General features: G+C 38.5%; 1 protein-coding gene across 1 annotated transcript in view; it reads left to right on the top strand.

The window, feature by feature from the left end:
- mapk1 (mitogen-activated protein kinase 1) overlaps positions 1-24,013 on the top strand; it is a 28,765-nt gene extending 4,752 nt beyond the window's left edge. Inside the window, exons 2-9 of the mRNA XM_042000010.1 lie at positions 14,309-14,491; positions 15,226-15,415; positions 15,581-15,697; positions 16,324-16,438; positions 16,940-17,071; positions 18,738-18,847; positions 18,997-19,125; positions 21,356-24,013. Coding sequence (XP_041855944.1) covers positions 14,309-14,491; positions 15,226-15,415; positions 15,581-15,697; positions 16,324-16,438; positions 16,940-17,071; positions 18,738-18,847; positions 18,997-19,113 — 964 coding nt within the window. The 3' untranslated portion in view covers positions 19,114-19,125; positions 21,356-24,013. The remainder of the gene's footprint in view (positions 1-14,308; positions 14,492-15,225; positions 15,416-15,580; positions 15,698-16,323; positions 16,439-16,939; positions 17,072-18,737; positions 18,848-18,996; positions 19,126-21,355) is intronic.
- The last annotated feature ends 285 nt before the right edge of the window (positions 24,014-24,298 follow it).

Below are 24,298 nucleotides of genomic sequence, written 5' to 3'. Positions count from 1 at the left end.
ATTGTCAGGACTACATGGACAAGTCATGTCCATGGGGGGGGATGATGGTGACATGTTGCCGTTTTACTTCAACTACAAAGTGAATATCAAATTTGACAAGTTCTATGTCTACTTGTTTTTTTTTATTAGTGTGGCCCATAAGATTTTTATGTCAATTACAGCACAAAAAATGTGAATTGTAAACATTGTAATTTCAGAATTTATTGTTTAAATATTTATCACTAATACAGTTAAAATGAGAGGAAATATGAGTATTTGCTATGCAAGGCAATTTCAGTGTGCGCCCCGATATTTTCTGCATGCGCTCCTAAAAATGTAAGTTAGGGACACTCGGTATCATTGAGTCAAAGATGCAGACTTGTTGGCTAAAGACTTAGGCTTCTGGGTGTCGTTACTGAAAATATGTGGGCTCATATGGACATTTATGTCAACACTTGTGATGTAAATGATTCACATATGTTGCCGTACTGTAGCAGAGCTGAGTTTAGCTACATTCTAAACACTTTAATTATAAATATGACCCAGTAGCCATCATAAGGCAACTAGTGCAGCTCTCCTTTCAAAATTCAAAATGTTACAATTCAATAGAATTTGTCTTTAATTTGTCTTTCCTCAAGTTGAGACCTGATGGTGGGGTATTTCAATATTTGGTGACTGGTTGATTGTAAGACTTGTCTGTTTCAGATGTTCCTCATATTCAGAGTAGGCCTATTTTTGTGTCTTAATTGCCCCTTGCTCACGATAAGGATGCTCATCCCAAGGCTTTGCAGTGACTGACGCTCCATAGGTTGGGAGTGCACAGAGCCTCTTGACACAAACATCAATTTGTGTGCACAGAGTGTAAGCACAATCACAGGACACTGCATTACCCTGTGTGATGATATTCAGAAGCTACTGTGGCGTGCTTTTGCCTTTTTAAGCCGCCCACATGAACAGTTAGATCATGAAGGAATGCTGCTGAAGTGGTTTATAAAAAGTTTTACATCGAAAAAGATGAGCAGTTGTTGGTCGGTTTCCTCCTTTTGTCCATTGCAGATGGTGAAAGATTTTATTGCTTGTGTCTAAAAACTTCCCTTTTTTTTGTCAAGTAATAGAGAAAAATGACTAGTTTTGTTTATCTCACCTCACAAAAGTAAAACAAAATCACAGCTCTCTATATTTGACACTGTAGGGCCAGGTAATTAATCAATTTAGTTTTTGTTTATTAAAGTAATGTTTAAATTGAGATTTGTAGTAACAGAGTACTAGCAGTGAGAAATATTTCTCTGGATTCATAAGTTATGGAAACACCTGCAAAGGCTGAGATATTCCTGTCAAGCAGTGGCTGCAGAACCCAGCGATGGGCACGTTTATGTGTATAGCACATTTCATGTACAAGACAATTCAAATTGCTTTTTTTACAGGTGGTGCAAAGAAAGCATTAAAAGTGGTAAAAGGCAGCAACAAATAGCAAAAATCACAATAAATTCACAATATAAATTACATTAAAATGATTAAAAGCAAGATAAGTTATTGTGCAGATTTCATGCATACGCATGAGAAAAAGGTTTTTAACCTGGATTTAAAAATGTCTACATTTGGTGAAAATTTAATCTCCACTGGCAGTTTGTTCCACTTGTTTGCAGCGTAACAGCTAAACGCTGCTTCTCCGTGTTTAGTCTGAACTTGCTGACCTGAGTCTTCAGATCTAAAAGCTCTGCTAGGTTTATATTCTCTGTACATGCCACAGATGTACTCTGGGCCAAACCATTGTGGGATTTATAAACAATCAGAACGTTTTAAAATATGTTCTGTGGTTGACTGGAAACCAATGTAAAGATTTCAAAACTGATGTGATGTGTTCAGATCTCTTAGTCCTGGTTAAAACACTAGCAGCAGCATCTGGATGGATCTGAGTCTTTCAACTCTCCAATGCTGACCCTCTTCTCTTTGCTACCAAACAAAATAATCTCAGTTTTGTCTTTATTAATTGTAGAAAATTCTCCCTCATCCAGGTGTTTATTTGCTCCAGACACTGACGCAGTAATTCTATTGGGCTGCAGTCGTACGGTGACAGACACATAAAGTTGTGTATCGTCTGCATAACTGATAATTAATGTTAGTTCTGTAATATCTGACCCAAAGGGAGCAAGTTGAACAAAAGAGGTCTAAGAGCTGACCCCTGGAGGACTCCAAAAGTCATGGCCAGTCGCTCGGATTCATATCTTTCCGATCATAACAAAGTAACTATTGATCGGAAAGATTCCTCGGTATTGCCACTAATTTCCTGAATCAGTTTGACTGACAACAGCCTGATTTAGATTAAATTCAGTATTGATTAATTTCCAGATATTCGTGTAACACCAATTTTTTTTTGTATTAGACATTATCAGAAAACTATTTTTATAAAACACTAAGTCCGTTCACGTGACCATCAAAATCAGAACTCTAGGAGTAATCAGATTATTGTAATAATCTGATATGACGTGTCTACATGCACTTCTGAAATACATTATTCTAAAGATTATTGTTTACACACGGCAGAGCACATAGTCCTTAGCGTTAGCCGCCACTGTGAAAGGTAATAAGTCACTAAATAGTTTACAGGTGAAGGTAACCCAATAATGAATGGGGAAAACAAAAATCTGAATTTATCTCTGCAAGAGAAGTTGATTTTGGGCATATAGGTGCCTTGTCTCACCTGTAAACATAATCCACCAATAACTATTTATCCCAAAAAAGGAATTACAGTGGTATGGCGGCAGTCTGCTCTCTTTGAGTGCTTTTAATTTATAAAAGTTTTCAGTTTTCCAGCCTAAAATTTTAAATTTTTATGAGGTGTCCAGAAACAAAGTTATTATGAGTGCTATTTTAAAAAATCCAAATTTGGCTTTATCTCTGTAAAAGCTTTTGGACACCTGACAACCTTTCAATTGTGTTAATATACTAAGGTCTTGCAGAGCATCAGTAAGTCACACGAGAGTAGGGCCAGTTTGAATTTATCTTTTTTTTTACCTGGCTTCATAAAGGGGAGGACAAAAAAAAAAGATCCTGTCCAGAGTATTATTAATGAGGGATTAATTAATTGGGGATAGGCATTTTGTTCTGGCTATAATGCCATGGTTTAGGGTTTTTTTCTTTTTTTGGGTTTTTTTTTTTTTTTTTTTTTTCCTTTTTTAATGCTCAACAATTGTCATTATGCAGATTAAGTAACTGCTTGTAGAGGATAAGTTATACTCTTGTACTGTTATAGTATAGTCACTGATTTCAACATTTGCGTTTTAGTTTATAATCCTCAGTGTCAACATGCTATACCATTTGCAAGATAAAGAAAAAAGAATCGTGTTTGTTGCCACCACCGACAACCCTTTCATAAACACGTTTTGATTGCCAAACATTTCACCTTCTACCCCAAATCCCTAAACTAGTTTCCATGCCCGCCTCCTACGTCTGATTTCAAATCCTTCTGATCTTGATCTTACGTTCTTGACCCGCCTGATTCCTGGCCATTTCTGATGCTTTTGCTTCAATCTGCCATCTGAGCCGTCCTCTTGAAATGCCACCGTGGCACCCGTCTCCATGGCAACCCTTCTGCCTCTGACATCAGTACCACCACTCCACAGCCAATGGGAGCGGGAGGGAGAGAATGAGAGCCTTGACACTCTGAAAATCCTGTTGTGCAATTCAGAAGGAGATGTAATTTGTGTAATTTGGGTGCTTACGCCTGCCAAGACAAGCATGATGGCTTCTGGTTAAACAAGTAAAGCAGTGATGCACACTGTTGCTGTGTTGCATAGATGTTTGTGTTGATCAGCAGGGTCTAAAAGATGATTTTTGTTGCACAGCAGGTTTTTGCATGCAGGTATTTCTCAGAAAGTCCAAATAAAATTAGCTCAAAGCCCTTCAATTGAAATGATGATTCTTCTGTTTTATAACAGGACAAAAAATGAGGCAGTAGTATTATGCAAAGGGTAATATACAGAGGTGGTTTGACATATTTCATTGTATCTCGAGGCTACATTTTGAGGTCAGAGTCTGCTTGGGAGGTTTTGAAGTTGTCTTAAAATCAGCACATGTGCGTGGTATCATGACAACTCATCTTTTTGGCTCAACTTTTATCTACAGTCTAGCTGATGTAGGTAGAATAGTGTTGCATGTCACAAATGCTTCCTCCCTACTTTATTTTTTTTTCTTATGTTTCATATGATTTTGTTTGTGTGATAAAAAGAAAAACAACATAATTTTATGTTTTCAAAAAAGATGGCTCCGCATGTAAAACACGCCTGCTTTCAAGTAACTTTTGGTCTTTCCATCTGAAGAGTATTTGCAATTTTCTTTAAAATTGAAAACTTCTTCTGTGATTGTAATAAAAACATGATTTAACTGCATACAGTGTCAGTTTAATCCTACATGTAGTAAAGAATAAGAAGTAAAAAGATAAAATGAATCAGATAAACAAAATCACTTATTAGGGTTAAGTAGTCATGTCATTTATGGAATTAAAAAAAAAACAAAAATCCAAGGTTTGAAATATCTTTATTTAGCAGGCTTTTAAAGCAGTAATAATTTAAGATCAGAGGAACAGTAAATCTCCAAATCCTTGCAGTTGAGGTGCTGAAGCCAAATAATGACTGATTATTGCCCTGTGATTGGCTGTGATTTGTATTAACAAGCAATTAAATAGATGTACCTAATAAATTGGCAAGTAGGTGAATTCCTCAGCTATAAAAATAACTCTCCTTTAAGCTCTTGTATTAATAATTCTGATTCAGGGAAATCTGGTTTTATTAGTAGAATTTTCACGCAGATCAACAGCGTTTGAGTGTGATGGACTGCAGAGACGGACGCTGTTGGAATCTAAAACCTTTCTGATAAGAACCGCAAACAGAGATATCGAGGTTCAAGCTGTATGCAACTTTCAGCTCTCAAGTGCTGAGTACTTGAGAGCTGAAAGTTGCATACAGTGGTTATGTATAGGAGCGGTGGCGGGCTTATGGGCACAGGAATAAAATATATAAGTGTGTTATGTAGGACAGCTGCATTTATACATTATAATATGTACACAGTTCGTGTGTTTGGATCACACTGCAGCACAAGCAGTGTGCTCCAGTTAGCAAGCCTGTATTTACTTTAATGGCTCACTAAAAGGAAATCATTGCTGGCTGATGCAACGGTCGACACATTTATTTTTAGGCTGCACAAAGATGGCCCTATGAGTTAATTATCAAAATATCTTTTATTTGTCCTACAGTGTGTGGTTTAGTCTTACTGAAGAGTTTTTGAGGCGTTTACTTGTGCAGTAAAATTTACTTTGGGTTTTGGGGTATATTAATACATGAATTTAATTAGGTATACTTTAGTCGTAACATAAGAAAAATAATATATTTGTTTCTCAAAAGTCAGCACTAGTATTTGTTTCATTTATTTATATATTAACACATGTTTCCTCCAGGATACGAAGTGGTAATCTTATAAAAAAATCATTTAAATTTTTTTTAGCAGACAAACTAATCACTCATTAAATACTGGCTTTAGCTGTGTATGACTGCACCTCTGCTCCATTTTTCCCCTTAGGGTTAATGATTTATATGATAGTCTTCTTTATGGTGGTACCATAGCTAATGTTTATGACAGGTGTGGCTGTTCAGCTACCACCAGACCTTAATGTAGACCTGGACCCTGACCTGTGATGAAACGCTGCACACCACAATGAAGAGCTACAGGCATGCGGTGTGCACAGTGCAAAGAGAGAAAAGTCTTTTCCTGAAAGTCACTTCCTCAAAGTTTCTGCAGAGTCCATTACTAACAGGGATCTGCGGCCTATGCTGAGCATTTTTGGAACATGTAAAAGTCTATGTTTATATTCCTAAAGATTGGGCAAAAAAAAAAACTGTTCTACACCAAAGTAGCATGTTTTAACGGGTCTTCCATCTTAAACCCAGGTACACCTGCTAAAACAATTTCATTAAAGCTGGTTTATTATCAGCACTCTGACGGCTTTAGGTTAATGGGTCAGATGGTTCTACCCCCCAGAGGACAACCACAGGCACTAAACTTTGTTCCTACAGGCTGTTTCTGATAATCATGACCACACCGCTACATTAGCCACATCTCTTTTATTGAAATGTTGTGTAGCGGGCGGAGAAATGTACCAAAGTTCCTGTTTGTACCAGAACAGGTTAATAAAGCCATCCATCCATCCAGTAATAATAATAATAATAATAATAATAATAAAAGTAATGCTTGATTTAAAAATCATACAATCATGCAAGCCTAGGTGGGAAAAACTCTTGCAAACTTTCAGTTGAACTGGTTGTTGTGGTTAGTTTGCAGTGAATCAGGAAATCCTTTAGCGACCAAATGTGCACATCAAAAGTGTGTGTATGTCCTTAATTTGTAAGGACACAAACAAAAGGAAGAGGCTATAACTGTGTGAACTGTTTCTTGCTACTGTTAGTAAATCCAGAAACTTGGCTTTGAAACCTCTCGGATTGGAAGTGTTTATCAGCTCTCATAAAAACTTAACTTGAAGGCGTTTCTTCTTTTTCTTATTAGCCAGAATGCTCAGTTTGTAGAATCAGAAGATTACCTGACAGGCAAGTTGAGTTGAAAGCTACACACAAGGCGGAATGAGTGGAGTGAATATTTCACAATCCAAAACAATTCAGAAATTTTATTTCATGGTTATTTGAGTAAGTGCTACTTTTGGATTTTTTTTTTACACCACATCACTTTTGCATAAGACAGTTAAAGGACTGCATAACACAGTATGTGTTGTGACACAGTGTCGCAACCCAGACCATATAGCAACTGATAATGGGTCATGTTGCTACACGGACACTGCAGTTGAAATATAGCAAAGTAAACAAAAGTGAAAAAAATACGAAGCTCTCACTCAAATTGCAGGGAAATATTTGAGGTGTGAGTTGTTTGATTCACTTTAAGGAAAGAAGAAAATTAAATTGTGGCTAATTTAGACACTTTGGCACCCCTAAAGAACGCCATTTTGGAGTCTGTCTAGCATCCTGCCTATTCTGAGCTCTCTTGAGCCAGTAAAAGCCAGTCTGATGTAGGGCTGCACAATATACAGGAAATGTACCTTCATTGCGATATTGGCCTTCGTGATATACATTAACAGTGATCCTTTATAGTATATTTTAAGGAAGTGACGTTCCAAACTTTGCTGTGAATTCATGCTCTGTGAATGTCAATGATTAATTAAATGGACTCTTACTGTCCTGGATGCTCCATGTAGATGCTAATGGCTGGGGCGATATAGCACATAAAGTGAGCATGGTGGGGGAAGGTAAAGAGAAGAGCGAGAAAAATGTGGATGCAGAAGAACTCGTGGCTAAAAACAACAGCACATTGGCTAATTGGAAACTTGGAACTACATTGGTTAGAAAAGACATGACTCACTACAAACACAGGTACTCTGCAAGTATGTTAAAAATGTGTGCCAACTGCCAGGGGACACATGTTTAATCTCTGCTGCAACCTACACTACAACCATAAGGAGCTATAGACGGAGCAGCTGTTTGTGTGTTGCACCGTCTTGTGGTGCTGCCATCACCATCAGTCCTAATTACCTCGTATCTTTTGGCATGGACGGCGCTATGGACATATGGACAGATGATGGTAGTGGTTTACAGTTGCTGATAAGGGAGTTGTATCTAGTGATCTCCCAGTATTCTGTTTTTCATATTAGACATCAAAGGATAAACCCTTTAAGTATTATAGTATGAATGATAATTAGTATTTTACGCCCTTTAAATCCAGTGGGGAAACTGTTCCCAAACTTTTAAATGGTCGTGTAAATGAACTGTTTGTGTTGCTGACCAGATGATTTTAATTAGGGAGAAGAGTTGCTTTCTCTTTCTTTTCCTCTATTCTTCCTTTGATGTCCTGTTGCATTCCTTTCCTGAATCAATAGTGATGCATTTTCAGGTGTTGATATCCAGTTGCTGGTGTGTGACGCGGAGCTGTAAAGCTAAAAGCAGTTGCCTTGGGAGGTGCGATTTCTCAGCCTCTGGATGCTGCAGGGCAAAGATGTCTCCAGGAATGTACATAATGAATGTCAGTGGGCAATCAAAATAAATCAGAAACATAGAGTTTTAAGGTCAGAAACTTATGTAAGGTTGCTAAAAGGGATTTTGAAAAGTACTTATGAGCAGTCAGTGTCATGTTTTCAGTAGACAGCAGTTAGAACGCTCTCAGTTTGGAGAAACAGAAGGTTTCTGAACTGACAAGCTGAGCTAAAATAGGATGTTATACAAACAAACCTTGGAGCATGTGTTAAACGAAACCAATATCTATCATAAGAGCAGTAAGTTAAAGCTGTACATAAGATTATATAAGACTTTTGTAATTAATCTAATAATTAATATGGTGCAGCCTTATAATAAAACTATTGCATCACAGTCAATCGGAGCTCAGTGACTTCTGCAGGTATCTTGTGTTCTATCATCCAGACGTTTAAGACAATTCTCCAATATGTATTTCATTATTTAGAAAGAAATGAGAAAAGCAGAAGCAGGAAAATTATTTACCCGAGGGGATGCGTAAGCTTGTAGCCTTAGTGTGATCATTGACCGGTCAGCTAAATGCACTGAATGATGATGCACTGAAACCAGGTATTTGGTTCATCAGAAATACTAGATGCACTCCTGAGACCCCCTCTTATCCATCCTGTCTTTTTTGGCTCGTGTTGTCTTTAAGGCCTTTGACTCTGCTTAGTGTGTTCATTTTATGCCTGGAGGTTCATATCTGCACTTTCTCAGTACGTGGCACACTTAAGCACAGTGAACCTTTCCCCTTCTTTCTCTAACCCAACCTCTTGAACATCGTCATGGTTACAGTCTTGTTGCATAAGTCAGCTGCTGCAGAGAAAAAGCCTTGTATTCACATTGCCATGGAGACCCCCCCCCCCCCACACACACACACACACCCCACACACACACACACCCTCCATCTCCCACCAGATCTGAGCATGCTCGAACAATATTAAAGGGAAATAGGAAAGTCATCTCTGAGAAGAGTCTCCATAAAATGCACAGTTGTGTGAAATATGTCAGTACAGCTGTTGTTGTCATGGGAACCAACTTGCAAGAAAATCTTTAACTTAAATGATTTGTCTGAATTTTTATGACAATTACGTTTAGCTGAATTTACAGAGACTACGAGAACAGCAGCTGTAAGTTTATTTTGTATGTTTCTTTTCATAGATTGAGTTTGAATCTTCTCTGAAAATGATGTGCTTTGAGCAGCGTCAAAGTGCCTGACTAGCTAGAAACATGCTGTTTTTCCTAATTAAATAACCTAAAGGGGTTTTGTTCAGTTTAACACCAGACAAAACAGCAATAGAAACTATGGCACATTAATTTTCTGTTGATAAACAGACTGAGTTACAATTTCAGCTCTGCCTGAAGCCATTCATTCATATAATGTACTCAGAGGACAGAACTTTGGCTTTGAATAAGTTTTTTTTTTTTTTTTTTTTTTTTTAGTCTGTGATTTTAATGGCATGGAATTAATAATCAGCCTTGGACAGGTATCACCATCAGGGTATGTGCGTGGTGAGTTGGTGTAATATGCCATGAGAGCAAATTAAGACTCTCAGTGCATTTAAGACAACTATATTGAAAGCACACACACATCTGTGTGTACTTAATATTTTCTTAAAAGGTTCCTCATGCTATTAAGGGACAAACTGACAAGCCAAGGGATTTGCCAAGGTAAACATGGTCACATGTAGCATGAGGCTAAACTGTTCTCAGCAGGATTTGTACTAAATGAAGACATTAATGTTCTTTCTGTTACATTTATCAAATGTTATGGATAAGGCTCCAGTTCTCTATTAAATGATTGGTTTAGTTTATTTGCTTATTTAAAGTGAAGAAACGATAACAAAAAAACTAAGAAAAAACGTTTTTCCATCTTCTATTGTCCAGTGTTGGTGAATGTGTGTGAATTGTAGCCTCAGTTTCCTGTTCTTAGCTGACAGGAGACACTCGGTGTGGTCTTCTGCTGCTGTAGCCCATCTGCTTCAAGGTTGGATGCGTTGTGTGTTCAGAGATGCTGTTCTGCAGACCTTGGTTGGAACCAGTGCTGATTTTACTTTCTGTTGTCTTTCTATCATCTCCAACCAGTCTGCCCATTCTCCTCTGACCTCTGACATCAAGACATTCTGGTCCAGACAACTGCTGCTCACAGACCATTCTGTGGAAACCCTAGAGATGGTTATGTGTGTAAATCCCAGCACTCCGTGCTACATTCAAAATCACTTGAATCCTCTTTCTTACTCATTCTGATGCTAAGTTTGAACTTCAGCAAGTCGTCTTCACCATGTCTACATGACTAAACACATAACTGAAAAACAGTTTCAGAGTTTTTTGTTTGTTTTAAAGTCTGTAGACTTTCTCCAGTACATAGCTTAGTAATTACTTTGAATAATGAAGAAATAAATCTGCAATAGTTTCATGAATATTATCCTGCACCAGGATCTTTTTTTTTTTTTTTTTTTTTTTTTTAAGATTTGAAGATGTTAGGTCTGTGCGAACTTGGCATTAAATAAATCTTGTAGCTCCCTGCTGTCAGTACATGAGGGTATCTGCGAGAGTAGAACAGATACACGGAGGACTATTTGCTTTCAACCCACGCATGTGCGCACACACAGATGCACACATTCTTCTCACACAAGTAGAATGGAAGGTCACTCATATTTCCCTCACAGAAGGCTGGCACACTTGTGTTTACATTTCAGTCCTTACACCCCCATCACTATAGCAACTCATTTCTTATTTTGCCCTCCTGAGTGGGCGTTTTTTCAGACATTTGTGTTGCTTGTAATGTGCAGAAATAAAACTACGCTTGGCTGGATATGATTGATGAAGCTCTGGGACCTTGGGAAACCAGAAATGCTTCCTCAGTTTATCATCTCAGAGTGCAGCAGCAATGTGCAATTTTGGTTTTGTGATGGCACTAAATGGCAGCGTGTTGCAACAGTTTGTAGTCCGATGTTTCCTGGCAGCAGTAATTTACAGTTGTTGGCGGTACTAGTAGGTTAGTTGGACTTGCTTTAGGTGTGTTGGTTTTAGTGCGGGGAAGATGTGTGGGGCCTTTGTATGCCCAACACCAGGCAACAAAATGTCTTTATTTAGAGAAAACAGGTGAAGTTTTGTCTGTATGCTTAAAAACTTAAAAATGCTTTAATAATCCAATATATGAATACAAAAGGCAACCATTGAAGCCGCCCTGCAAATATTTTTTTAACTCAAAATACTTTGACCCGTTTTGTTGGTCAGGTTGCTATGGGAATTCAAAACATCTCAGTGAGTGAGCATGAAGATTGTAAAACAGTCATAAAACCACTGGAAAGAGTTAGATATTCAGCATCAGACATGTCTGTACCTGGGTTGGTGTGGAGGTGTTGCATCACAGGCAGGGCCTAGATGTTAACGTGGAATTAACCAGTTTCTCCGCTCAGAGGTTACACACTTTACATGTGCAAAGCAGGGAATGATCTCATAGATTTATGCATTTACTTTAACTATTAGTATGCACCCTTTAAGCAAAAGGACCAAAAAATGCAGTTGTCCTGCCATGTAAAGAGGGGGGAAACAAAGAAAAGAGATGTGGGGAAAGGAGATGGTCCCCAGATGTTTCAGATAAGAAACTTAACATGTTTAAGTAGATGGTAAAGATGATGTTTTAAAAATACTTATTAGCTGTAGGCTTAAGCTTTATAACATGTTTGAAATTGGTAAAATTGTAAGACTATGTACTCTGGATCCTCACATTAACAAGTAACATAAAGCAACATATCCGACCCAGAGCAAACATTTCCGTTTGATGTTTGCACTGAGAAAAAATCAAGAACAAAATAATTTTTTTGCATTTTTCTTTCTTTGGACAATGATAATAACCTTTGTTTATAACAAATGGCTGAAATAACAATTAAAAATGTAACAATAGTGAAACGGTCAAAACTTGAAACAGTAATGGGATAACAAACATTTAATTACATACCCAAAGCAGCTGGTAAAGACGACTTATGCAGGTTTATTTTCACAAGTTTTTTATAATCATTGAAAAATTATAGCAGACAGGAAAGAGGTTAAGTTAAATGTAACACAGTTGAGAAATTTCTGGATGAATAAAAAGTTATTTTCCCCTCAGTTTTGTTTTGGTCATGATTGAAATTTAACATGTTTTAAAGATTTTTTTTAAGAAGGACATTTCCTTTTTATATTTGGAGGTACTTCTATTTATTTTAAGAAAAAATATATATAAATGTATTAAAAATGCTGAAATACTTGTTTGTGTATGAATTCTTCAGAAATATTTTGCAGCCAAAGCCGTGCAGAAAATATTCAAATATTTTGTGTTTGGCCATGTTTCCTGTTGTGTACACACAGATTTTTGCTTTTTCATTTTCCTGAATGAGCCTGTTTAACAGCTGGACCAAGTAGGATAGTAGATGTGTGCCATCAGTCTTTAACCTGCCACTGATCCTATGCACACGCAACGTTTTTTAAAAGAAAAAGAAAGAAGCATCGCCAGCATTTGTTGAAGGTTAATCCTGTTAAAACTTGGTCTAAACAAAAATGAAATTTTTTCTGATCTTTTGTCAGTTTGAAATATCTTGATAGCTAGTAGGAAAAGAAGGAAAAAAAGCCACAAACATTTGATTTATTGTTGGTATAACTAAAATTATGTCATGGCATCTTTTTAAAATTGTAATGGTTTTATGTGATTTGATGTTTTTTGTCTCCATTCATAACTGCGTGTCAACCACATTCTCCACTGATTGAGAGGAGAAATACTGCAGTTGATTGGCTAAGAGCAGTCTATCCTTGTCATGTGAATTGTAGTTTTAAAAAAAAATTAAAAAAATTTAAAGTCACACTTCTGGATTTTAGCCGATATCTCAGCGGCACACCCCCCCCCCCCCCCCCCCCCCTAACGATGGCTAAATCAACATCTATCTTGCATCCTACCTGTACTCTGAGATCTCTGCAGCCAGTAAAAGTCTGTCTGATGTTGACTACTTTCCTATATCTTTTATTTATATATTTATATATATATATATCTTATGTCTTATATCTCTTCCTCCAATAATGTCCTTTTGCGTTTCTTTGATGAATCGGCCACGGTGCGTGTTCAGAACGGCCAGTAAGTTGATATTCGGTCCTATTCTGTGAGGAGGTACGTAAAGTGATGCTGGTGCAGCATCCCGGAAGCAAAAGTTGCAAAGTGCAGTTTCTCAGCCTCGGTACGCTGCTGGACAACGATGCCTCCAGGAATGTACATTATAAATGTCACTGTGCCATCAAAACGCATATTTTTCAGGTCAGAAAGTGTTGTCGCGCTGCTTTTAATGTGCAGCCCTGAATTTGTCTTTCTCCACAGTTTTATGTCTTTGGCTGTATGCATTGTGATGGTGTTTGTTATCTCCATTTATCTCTAGCAAACACAGTCATAGGTGACATCTGACCTAAGTGGTCTAAGTTTTTTCAGTTTTAGCTGAGGATGTGGTGGGTACTGATCTTACACATTCTTGGTATTTCAAAGCATGTTTGCAGCTTGTAGTAAGCTTATTGTGTTGCTGCCTCCAGCAAAACTTCTACTTGACAGCATTTGCAGTAACTACTTATGTGTTCCACATTTGACTTAAACGAAAGTAGATAAAACAACGGCTCAGTTTTTCTGTCATCATGTTCAACTTCACTGGCTTTTTTCTTCTTTTTTTATTTTTAATTTAGATTTTTATTCTTTATTTACTCAGTTCTTAATCTTATTTCCATTGTATGTTTGTGTTTTTATTATGGAGCACTTGTCGTCTGCATTTTACAAATCGATAAAACTTGCTCCGTTTTCTCCATCAAAATCTCCAGTAACAGCTGCTCTGCTACAGGTTTAGCGGTGCAGCAGTGAATAAGGTCCCCCGTAAAACAGTTTCCAATTGCACCACATTCCCAGCATTGTTTCGGCTTTTTAAATTGGTGTTGGTGTTTTTAAGGCACTTGCATAAGCTCTTAACCTTTGTGACATGTATTGTTCATGTAGTATACTTTTTCCTAAATAAATAAACTTTGAATACATAGTTTATGGAAACATATCAAGCTTGGATCACAGGCTTTAATGCAAGTACAGCATCTCACATTAAAGCCTGATGAGGTGTGAATGAGGTTCCTCTTGATGAGTAAAACTATACAGAACAAGAAGGAAATGAATCTAGCTAATTCTGCCTCAAATTTTACTTGATTAAACTTCTTTAGCTAAAATTGTAATTGATGGCTTTTTGTCTTGTTTTCTTTTTATGATCCAGTTCTGCCTATGATCGGGACAACAAGATCCGTGTGGCCATTAAAAAGATCAGCCCCTTTGAGCACCAGACCTACTGCCAACGCACCCTGAGGGAGATTAAAATCCTTCTGCGCTTCAAGCATGAGAACATCATCGGCATCAACGACATTATCCGCGCACCAGCCATCGATCAGATGAGGGATGTGTATCCTCAAGTCGTCTGATTAATCGATTGTATAGCATTTCATTGGCTGCAGCTGCTTTTAAAGCCTTCAGGCTGGGGATTGGTGGCATTAAATGGGCTTTTCTTTTACCTGAACTTATTTTATACTCCTCATGCAATTTGTATTTGTGGTTGTCTTCAGTTACCAGAGAAACTAGTGTCTCTTAGAGAGCATTTGCATTTGAGAAGGGTGTTCATTTGTATTTTATTACATAATGGCCACCTGTCAGAGTATATTTGGCTAAGGTGCTCTTCACTGTATGACAACAGTAGCAAATTAGTGGAGTCCACAGTCGGTGCGTTTAGTTTTACTCTGTGCCAAAAAACATAAAGAAGTGGCTGTAACAGAAGAAACTTAAAGCCAACACAAACGTTTAACCGAGATAAGCCTTTCAGATTAAATGTCTTCCAGCAAGCACCACATATGGTTTCTGGACTTCCTGGTTTCACTACCGTGACATCTCAGGGATGCTGAGATTTTACTGAGGTTGCACAAAAACACCCAGCTGATCAGCAGTTTGTCTTTGTTGCACTGCTGAATGCCTACAGAGCATCTTTCATAAGAAGAGAATTAAACTTTTTTGTTTGACTGAAGTTATTTTTATTGATTCATGATGAGAATCCAACTTGTGTAAATGATGCTGATAATTCTGTATGAAGGACTGCATGTATTTTCAAGAATATAGACGTTGAACCTTTAACTTTGATTGGTGCAGCTATATTGTCCAGGATCTTATGGAAACAGACCTGTACAAACTCCTGAAGACCCAGCACCTGAGCAACGACCACATCTGCTACTTCCTCTACCAGATCCTACGAGGGCTCAAGTACATCCACTCCGCCAACGTCCTGCACCGCGACCTGAAGCCCTCCAACCTTCTGCTCAACACCACCTGTGATCTCAAGGTAGAGTAGCGTCATTTAGCTAACACTGTTGAAAATGGCTGGTTGATTTGGATTTTGCCTAGATCTATTGTGTGCTGTTCTGGTTAAAACCAAGAGAAGAGTAGCATGCATCAAGCTGTTAGTAGTCATCCGTTCATATTTACGTCCTTCATTCTCTTCCTACAGATCTGCGATTTCGGTTTGGCCCGTGTGGCCGATCCCGACCACGATCACACTGGTTTTCTTACAGAGTACGTGGCTACACGTTGGTACCGGGCTCCAGAAATTATGCTCAACTCCAAGGTGAGTGTCCCCATCTGCTAGAAAACACAGTCAAGTCAGTTTTCCTTCCATGTTTTGCCAAATCTAGGTTAAAAAAATCAATTATTATTATAAAATATTTGGATTTTTGTTCAAGAAAAGTTTAATTCACTTAATTCTCTAAACAATCCAAAAAAAAAACAGATAAAGATAATAAAAATATAAAGATCTTTGTTCTTTTTAAATTACATTAACGTTAAATGATATTTACTCTTTTTCCTAATCTTTCCTGGATATTTGGTAAAATGTTCTCATGTGTTTTATATATATATTTGTAAAATGCTATAATTCCACTAACTCAGGAAGGTTAGAGCACTATGTAATTGTTTACTTTAACCTGGCTGCTCAGTGGGTCGGGCTAACATTAGCTGCTGTTGTAGGGATATATGGAAGTTCAAGACCACAGTTCAGCTACACAGAATACCTACAGATTTATCACTTTTAAATATTTGCTCTTGAGTTTGACCAAAGGAAATATAAACCGTGTATAATATACACTCAAACACACAGCAGCCTTTATTCTCCCTGAGCTCAGTCGCACCAGTTCCACCAATTGTTATATTTTTAAAGAAACTGAGGTCATAGCTGAGTTTGTTTTTCTCTTTCAGGGCTATACCAAGTCCATAGACATTTGGTCGGTGGGTTGCATTCTGGCTGAGATGCTGTCCAACAGGCCAATCTTCCCTGGGAAGCACTACTTGGATCAGCTTAACCACATTTTGGGTAACTTTTACCTTAATATTCAGTTTTAAGGTCTGCTGTAGCATTAATGTCCTTTCTACAGTTCGTCAACAACAAAAATAACTCAAGGGTTTTTCTGAGTTTGCAAAGACTGAGTGATTACATCAAAACCATTTTTTTTATGTTGCACCATTTAATTGTGATAAAGGTATTTCCTCTTTTATGTAGCTGAGGGTAAAATGCCACGATGGCCACACTCTGTGTGTGTTTAAATGAGTGTGCTGCATCATTTACCATCCATGTAGTCTTTTATAAAAGCTTTGAAAACTTTATAGTTGAGCTTCTTAGTGCCAGTCCAAAGATACTGTTGCTATTATCAAGTCATCCTTTTTGTGTTGTAGTGCTAGACCACATATTGCTTCTCCCATCTGTCGATATTTTTGTCTTAAAAACGGCCTTATGTAACAGAGAACGTCTAGTAGAAAATAGTTCCATCTTGTAAGTGAACATAAACTAACTGTCTTTTTTCTGCCTGTCCATCAGGAGTCCTGGGCTCTCCTTCTCAGGAGGACCTCAACTGCATCATCAATATTAAGGCCAGGAACTACCTTTTGTCCCTGCCTTTGCGCTGCAAAGTGCCGTGGAACCGCCTCTTCCCAAATGCCGATCCAAAAGGTAAGAGACCATCTGTAGAGCTTTATTCATACAACTGATCACTCATTAAGATTCTTCTTCTTGTTCATCATAGAATTTTGATGTTATGAATCACATTGGTGGTTGAACTGTAGAAGAGGGAAGTTCCTACAAGAATTTCCAATCGCTATGAGATGAAGCCACATTTTTATTGGTGGAGCAGCATTCTGCTTCTGATCTTGCTGTCCAGTTAGTTACAATCACAAATTTGTTTATTTTTTATGTACTTTTGGAACAAACAAAATGCTACAGAGCACATGAAGGCACATCTGCAGCTGCTGAGCAGGGCTCTCAGTTAACACCTGCCTAGCCTACAAAATTCAATTTTGGTGGGTATAAATGAAAATTTACTGTCTAGTTTGGCAGGAGATGAATAAAACAAATAATTTTAGTTATTCGTCCTGGCAGTGCTATCACTACAGTTCCCTTGGCTGTCCATTGACTGTCTGCTTACATTAGCATGCATGGTGTCGTTTATCAGCTACTGCCTGAACAAAACAGCTGAATGAGCAACGAAATTTAAATGAAGTGACATGTAGAAGGAAAAGCAAAAATGTGGTGGTGGTTGGACAGTGTAAGGAACAAGGCTGGTTGTAGGAAAAGATACAGGAGCGAATGTTGATGAAGAAAGAGGTGAGATGGAAAAAAAAAATGACAATGAGTTCACTGGACTCCAACGGCCTCCAGAGTCACCAGATCTCAGAAAAAAAAATAAATAAATGAAACATAAGGGAAATGGTATAAAACTGAACCCAGAGGAGCACCGTTTCACCGGAAATGGGATAAGAAAAAAAGGGAGATGGGAGAAGTGGACTATCTATATTAAAGGAGTAGAAGATGCTGCTAATTGAACAGGACCATTAAAAGCACTCGACATGTCTCTTTCCATCACCATCAGAGGAGCCTGTGTTTTTGTCTGTTATGTGTGACGGTTTTTTACCTGTTTTACTTTTGTTTTTATTATTATTATTAAAAGAGAAAACAATAAAAAAAAGAAAAGAAAAGATCCATTCAAAGCCCATCTGCAGCAAAGTGACAAAAGAGCAGCATGTTGGGCTGCACCTCCTCGGGACAATGTCAGCTATCTGAGCGTCCTGCTCTCAGACTCCCATTTTTTATAGAAAACATAATTATACTTGATCGAGCAGAACTCCTCAGGCCATTTCTTATCATTAGATCATGAATATGTAAAACTCAACATGGTTTCTTTCATAATTGAGAGTAAATGTGTTGACTCCATTTAGCCTCAAATGGAGACTGAAACTTAGAAAAAGATACTTGATTAAAATTCAGGCATTCTGCTTTGAACTGGGGTCAGAGTCCAGAAACTTGTGGTTATTTTTATCTGAAGGCGCCTCAATCAGGCGACTAAAAGAAGAGACGGGAAGGAAGTGTAACTCATCAGAATCAGTCAGTCTTATAATCAGTTTGTAATGTTTGCTGGGAAGAAGAAAAGATGAATTTTGAGAGTAGCTTAGATGTAAAGCTTTGAACCTTTAGCAGGTCTGTAATGCACACAGCCTTCATGAATCAGTCACAGGATATTATGGTGCCCTCTAGTGTTCAGACCAGCTCATTGTTGTTTTTTAGGAGCGATGATGTGAACTTGTCCTTTACCCTGCTTGATGTTGTCATTTTTGTGCTGCAGCTCTGGACCTGCTGGACAAGATGTTGACGTTTAACCCTCACAAGAGGATCGAGGTGGAGGAGGCTCTGGCACACCCCTACCTGGAACAATACTACGACCCTTCAGATGAGGTGAGATGCTCTTCTATGCTCAGTAAGAGTAATTCATCATGTGTGCTTTGGAGGTTTTATATTTCTTACATTTTAAATGACTTTTTTACATCACATATCACCTCAACACTGCACATGTGTCAGCATGTCCTCTCTGCTGCCCTCTGCAGCCTGTTGCTGAAGCTCCCTTCAAATTTGAAATGGAGCTTGATGACCTACCCAAAGAGACGCTGAAGGATCTCATCTTTAAAGAAACTGCACGTTTCCAGCCTGACTTTAGGCCCTAACACCACACACAGGTACGTCCTCCCCCCCACAGTCCTGCTTTCTGCCCCAAACCAACACAAAATAACCAGAAGAGACTGCTAGTGGGAAATCTAATCTAAAATCTGATGAGCTGATTCATTTCTGCTGTTTAGTACCTCATCTCTAAAGCTCTACGTGCTAAGTAACCAAAAGGTTTCTCCAGGAACAACATGTGCTCTGACACCTTTGAATTACAGCCTGGGAGAAGAAACGTGCTTTATCGCCCACAGCAGGCACCAAAGTCAAAATGGTTGTTTTTAGCTTAATGTTTCCATCTTTCCTGAACACGGTTTAAAGGAATTTTGCAATGGAAACAGTTCATTTAACTGAATTCAAGGAATGACTTTTTTTCCTGCCTTCAGGAAACTGGTTGAAAGGTTTTATGGCAATACACCGAATTAAAGCCCAGTTTTGCTCTAAATGGGGCATTCCAGATGTCATCTGTTTTGATCTCCTTATTACAGCTGTAATAAGGAGATCAAAACAAGATCTATTAATTGCACTACTCAGTCATTTGTGGAGTATCTGAACTTAGAGGTGCTATGAAGGATGCTTTCACCTTTCCATCCCTACTAGCAGGATTGGTCAGTTAAACCACAATCACACAGTAAATGGCTAAAAGAAATATTAATGGTACACATTAAACTTGAAACTTTTTATTTTTGTTGTTTGGAATTATAATTGGGGTCAAATGTTGATTACAGTGTGTTTTTTTTTTTTTTGTTTATTTGTTTGTTGTATCGTCATTTATTTCCATCTCTAATTGCCTAAAAACTTCGAAACCGACACTCACGTTAACAACTTTAGCATCCATGTGTGTGACAGCATGTCTTCTTCTGTGCATGCGGGTCCCTTCAGGGCCATAAACTGTTTATACTGGAGTCTGATGGTGGTCACGTTAAACTATGTGTACAACCATGTGGGAAAAAAATCCAATCAGCAAAGAATTGGATTTGACATTTAAGACCTCCAATGTTAACGTGAGCATAGATTCAACAAGGTGTCAGAAACATTTCACAGCTGCTGCATCCATGATGAGAATCTCCCGTTCCACCACATCCCAAAGCTGCTCTACTGGACTGAGATCTGGAGACTCTGGAGGCCGGTGGAGTCCAGTGAACTCATTGTCATGTTCAAGAAACCAGATTGTTTCAATTTTGCAAAATCCTGCATTACAGCAACAATAAACCTTGCTCATAAATAAAATATCCGCCACACCATTACACCATCTTCAGCCTGAAGCATGGATCCATGTTTTCACTTTTCCACCAAATTCTGAGTCTAGCATCTGAATGTGGAGCTGAAATGGAGACTCATCAGACCAGCAACGTTTCTCCATCTTCTGTTGTCCAGTGTTGGTGAGTGTGTGTGAATTGTAGCCTCAGTTTCCTGTTCTTAGCTGACAGGAGACACCTGGTGTGGTTTTCTGCTGCTGTAGCCCATCTGCTTCAAGGCGGGACGTGTTGTGTGTCCAGAGATGCTGTTCTGCAGATCTTGGTTGGAACCAGTGATTATCTGACATCCTGTTGCCAGACATTCTGGTCCAGACAACTGCTGCTCACTGGATATTTTCTCTTCTTCAGACCATTCTCTATAAACCCTAGAGATGATTGTGTATGAAAATCCCAGTAGTAGATCACCAGTTTCTGAAATACTCAGACCAACAACCATGTTTCTTAAATCCCCTTTCTTCCTCATCCTGATGCTCAGTTTCTGCATGACTAGATGTTAACAAGCAGTTGAACAGGTGGATGTAATAAAGTGGCCAGTGACTGAAGTTGGCTTGTTTGAGGAAATGTGTGAAATTTCCAATAAATGCATCAGTGACTGAAAGGCTGTGTCACATGGAGCTGGAGGAGCTCTCATATGGGTCTCTCAGAATCCAGATGGATTTTAGCCTTTTGAAAATGGGAAATAGAAGTGAAATGAGAGATATTGTTTTCTCGTCGTATCTGTGCTAACCTCCAGCTGCTCTCCAACAGGCTGCCTGCTGCGACAACCATCGTTTGAGCTCGACGTTTTGCCGTGTACTTAGGTTGTAATTACTGTTTCCTCTGCAGCGTTTCACAAAGATCTTTTCTTTAATGCTTTTTTTTTTATTCCTGTTGATGCATTTTAAACTCGGTCACCTGCTTGGTTATTTTGTTTCTGCTGTGTGATAAAGATATTTATTTATATGTGTGCTGTTAAGTAAGACTAAACGCCGGTTTCTTCTCCCACCAGATGACTCTGGACAGGCTTCTGCATCGCCATTGCTCCTCCCTGCCTCCACACTGTTGCTGTGATTTATTTGGTTTTGTTTTGTATTCGCCTCTCCTGTTGTCCCCATCACCTGGATTCCTTGGGTCTCTCTCATCAAGTCCACTTTGCTCAGGAACGGCGTCAGGAATCAATCCGTCATCCTCCGTCTCTCCTCCTTTCTCTCCTCAGAGGGAGGGGGTGAGGTAAAGGGAAAGGGTGGGGGGAGTCACATCACAGCTTAGTTTGGAGGTAATTTTGTGTTTTGAAGCCAAGATAAACAGTTTTTTCTGTGTTTGTGTCTCAAAGGCTTTTGGCTCTTACGATTCAAGACCTTTCCGTGTCCGTTGAATGACGGTGATACACTAGCTGTTGTGTTTTTGGGTGCAGCTGCTTCGCACAAACGGTTAACTTCTGAGAATCATGCATCATTAAAAGGAAAAAGGTCTTTTGAATTTTCTAACCTTTGCGACGATGTTACAAGGGATGTGTGTAGTTTCTCTTTAGGAAAAAACCCAAATTAAATCACTTGATTTATGCAATGTAATCACAGAACGAACCAGACCTTTTCTGGACACAAGCCATCACTAGGTGTCGATGAGGATCTTTTTATTTATCCAGCCCTGAATTTTAAAACTTACTCTCACAGAAAGCCCAGATGCAAGTATATACCTGCATATATAAATATATTTAAAGCTTGAAGAGTCTTAAGATATTTTAATGTTTAAGAATGATGATAGAAAGTGATTGATGAATTTATATCCTTTTTTTTTATTTTTAATAAACATTTTAAGAAAGCCCACTTTCTTTTCTCCCTGGCTTTAGTAAAACAAAGTGCAGAGATGTGTATTTTGATTAAAACTTCTGCCTTAGCCATGAGAAAATCCAGTAAAACTTTATTTCACGCAAGTTTCTATGTATAGGAGGATATTTTTTGTATTTGTGGGGAAAATTTACACTCGTCAAGGCAGGAATTCAGTTTTCACACAGAACTCGTCTTGCTGTGCCTCCCTCTGTTTTGCGATTTCTGTCGTCGTCTTCGGTGTCAGTCGATCTTTCTCGCCTTGTTAGAATAAAACTGTGCCCTTTGCATGACTGTTATAAGCTCTGTATACAAAGACGATGATGTTAAGTGCCACACAAGCCGGGCAGATCCGTTGGGAGAGCGCCCAGGCTCTTTCTGTTCTACCCTTCATGGTGTATCACTCTTTCCAGACATGGTGCTTTTGGTCTTTTTCTTTTCATGCCTAGCATCCTCTCTGTCTAATTACTTTTATTATTCCCCTCTCCATTCAACAGATTTCAGTCTCCACATTGCCAAACTGTCTGCATGGTTAGACATTTTGTGGGTTTAAAAAGACAAAAACCACAAAGTGTTTCTTTTACATTATGCTCCGATGTTAAGTCATTCTTTGGTCATTTTTCTTTAAATTGCACATTTAAATGCTGGTAACAGTTGGTAGCTTCTGTACAGACAGACAGCTCCAGTAAAACTAAGCAAACATGCATAATTTCAGCAGAGGTCAAGACTGTCTCTCACTGCTGTCTTGATTGAAGACTGTTAAATTTAAAGTTTTTATTTTAAAGAAATTTAAACAATGATGCATGTGGATTAGCAAATGTTCTTGAGGATATATATATATATATAATAAAAACAAGGAGGCTTCAGTCGGCTACCATGTCATTTGATGTGAGCAGCACTGCGTCCAACAGCTGTCGTTTCAGTTTGTTCAAAAAGAGCCTCAAACATGTTCGGTGTCGTGGTGCACCGGGCTTTGGGTCCAGCTGCATCGCTGCGACTTCAGATGGAAAACAAGAACGTTCCAAGTAAAATGGAGTGCTGTTATTTACTAGACCTCGTTAGTACTTAAATCTTAAAATCGAGATTTTAAATGAGGAATGAGGCATCTTCAGAGGTATTGGTATATTAAAACCAATGCACCGAGTCTTGTTCAGAAACAAATAATGAAATCCAGCTTTAAGCTCTTTGATTTTTAAGTAAAATTTGAGACACATCGGAGTTGCTCTGAGAAATTAAATCATAATACGGAGCCAAAGACCCGCTTTACTATATTTGTCTTCTGCTCTGATTTAACTAACATTAACTGAGGTGAAGTATTCATCCACTGCAACTCTTTTTTTTTTTTTTTTCCTTTTTTAAATGTTGGATGCTGATTGAACATCACTCGTGGGTTGTCTCTTTTCAAATCAACCTTGAATAAGATGGCGTCTCCTTTGGGAAATTTGTGCTATCTTGCAAAAAAAAAAAAAAAAGCAACAAAAATGTAGTTCAGATTATTTTAAAATAAAAAATGTAGATTATTTTTTGTCAGGGGTTTTAACAGCGGGGAGTCCTCACTCGGCCACTTCAAGAGAGGCCAGCTCGACGCCTCGCCTTTGGAAGCGCAACGCGATGCCACTGGGTAGAATGGAAGCGTTGAAATAAAAGATCCCTGGAGAAGAAAGATGTATCTTAGAGAGGACGCTAAAGCTCTGCTGAAATGCACTCAAGCCATAATCGGTCAGCCTGTTGCACCTCTGACCACACCCAACTGTGATGTCACAGTGTACCGACACACCCTCGGGAACACTTCTGCATCACAGCAGCCACGTGAGACGCTAAACCACGGCAGGTCAACAAAAGACCAGATCCTCATTCATATTCTGATCTTAAAAACTACGTCTGGTGAGCGAAAGACGTCTGTGATGCTTCATTTAACAGGAAAGAAGATACAGATCTGTACTAAATGCAAGTTGGTTAGAGTTCAATCCTTATTTTAGATGCGTTAAAACAAATTACTGGGGGGGTATATTTTGTTGGTTCCATTCCTAGAGATTCAGCTCATCTGATGTCATTAAAAGATTAGGAGCATAACTCCAGTACAGATTGATTCGTCTTTCCCAGTGCTCCTCACACTTGCTGCACAC

The sequence above is a fragment of the Melanotaenia boesemani genome, chromosome 11 (assembly GCF_017639745.1).
Source record: "Melanotaenia boesemani isolate fMelBoe1 chromosome 11, fMelBoe1.pri, whole genome shotgun sequence".
Taxonomy (NCBI): Eukaryota; Metazoa; Chordata; class Actinopteri; order Atheriniformes; family Melanotaeniidae; genus Melanotaenia; species Melanotaenia boesemani.
Note: the sequence above shows the minus strand (reverse complement) of the source record. Positions and strands in the feature narration are given on the sequence as shown.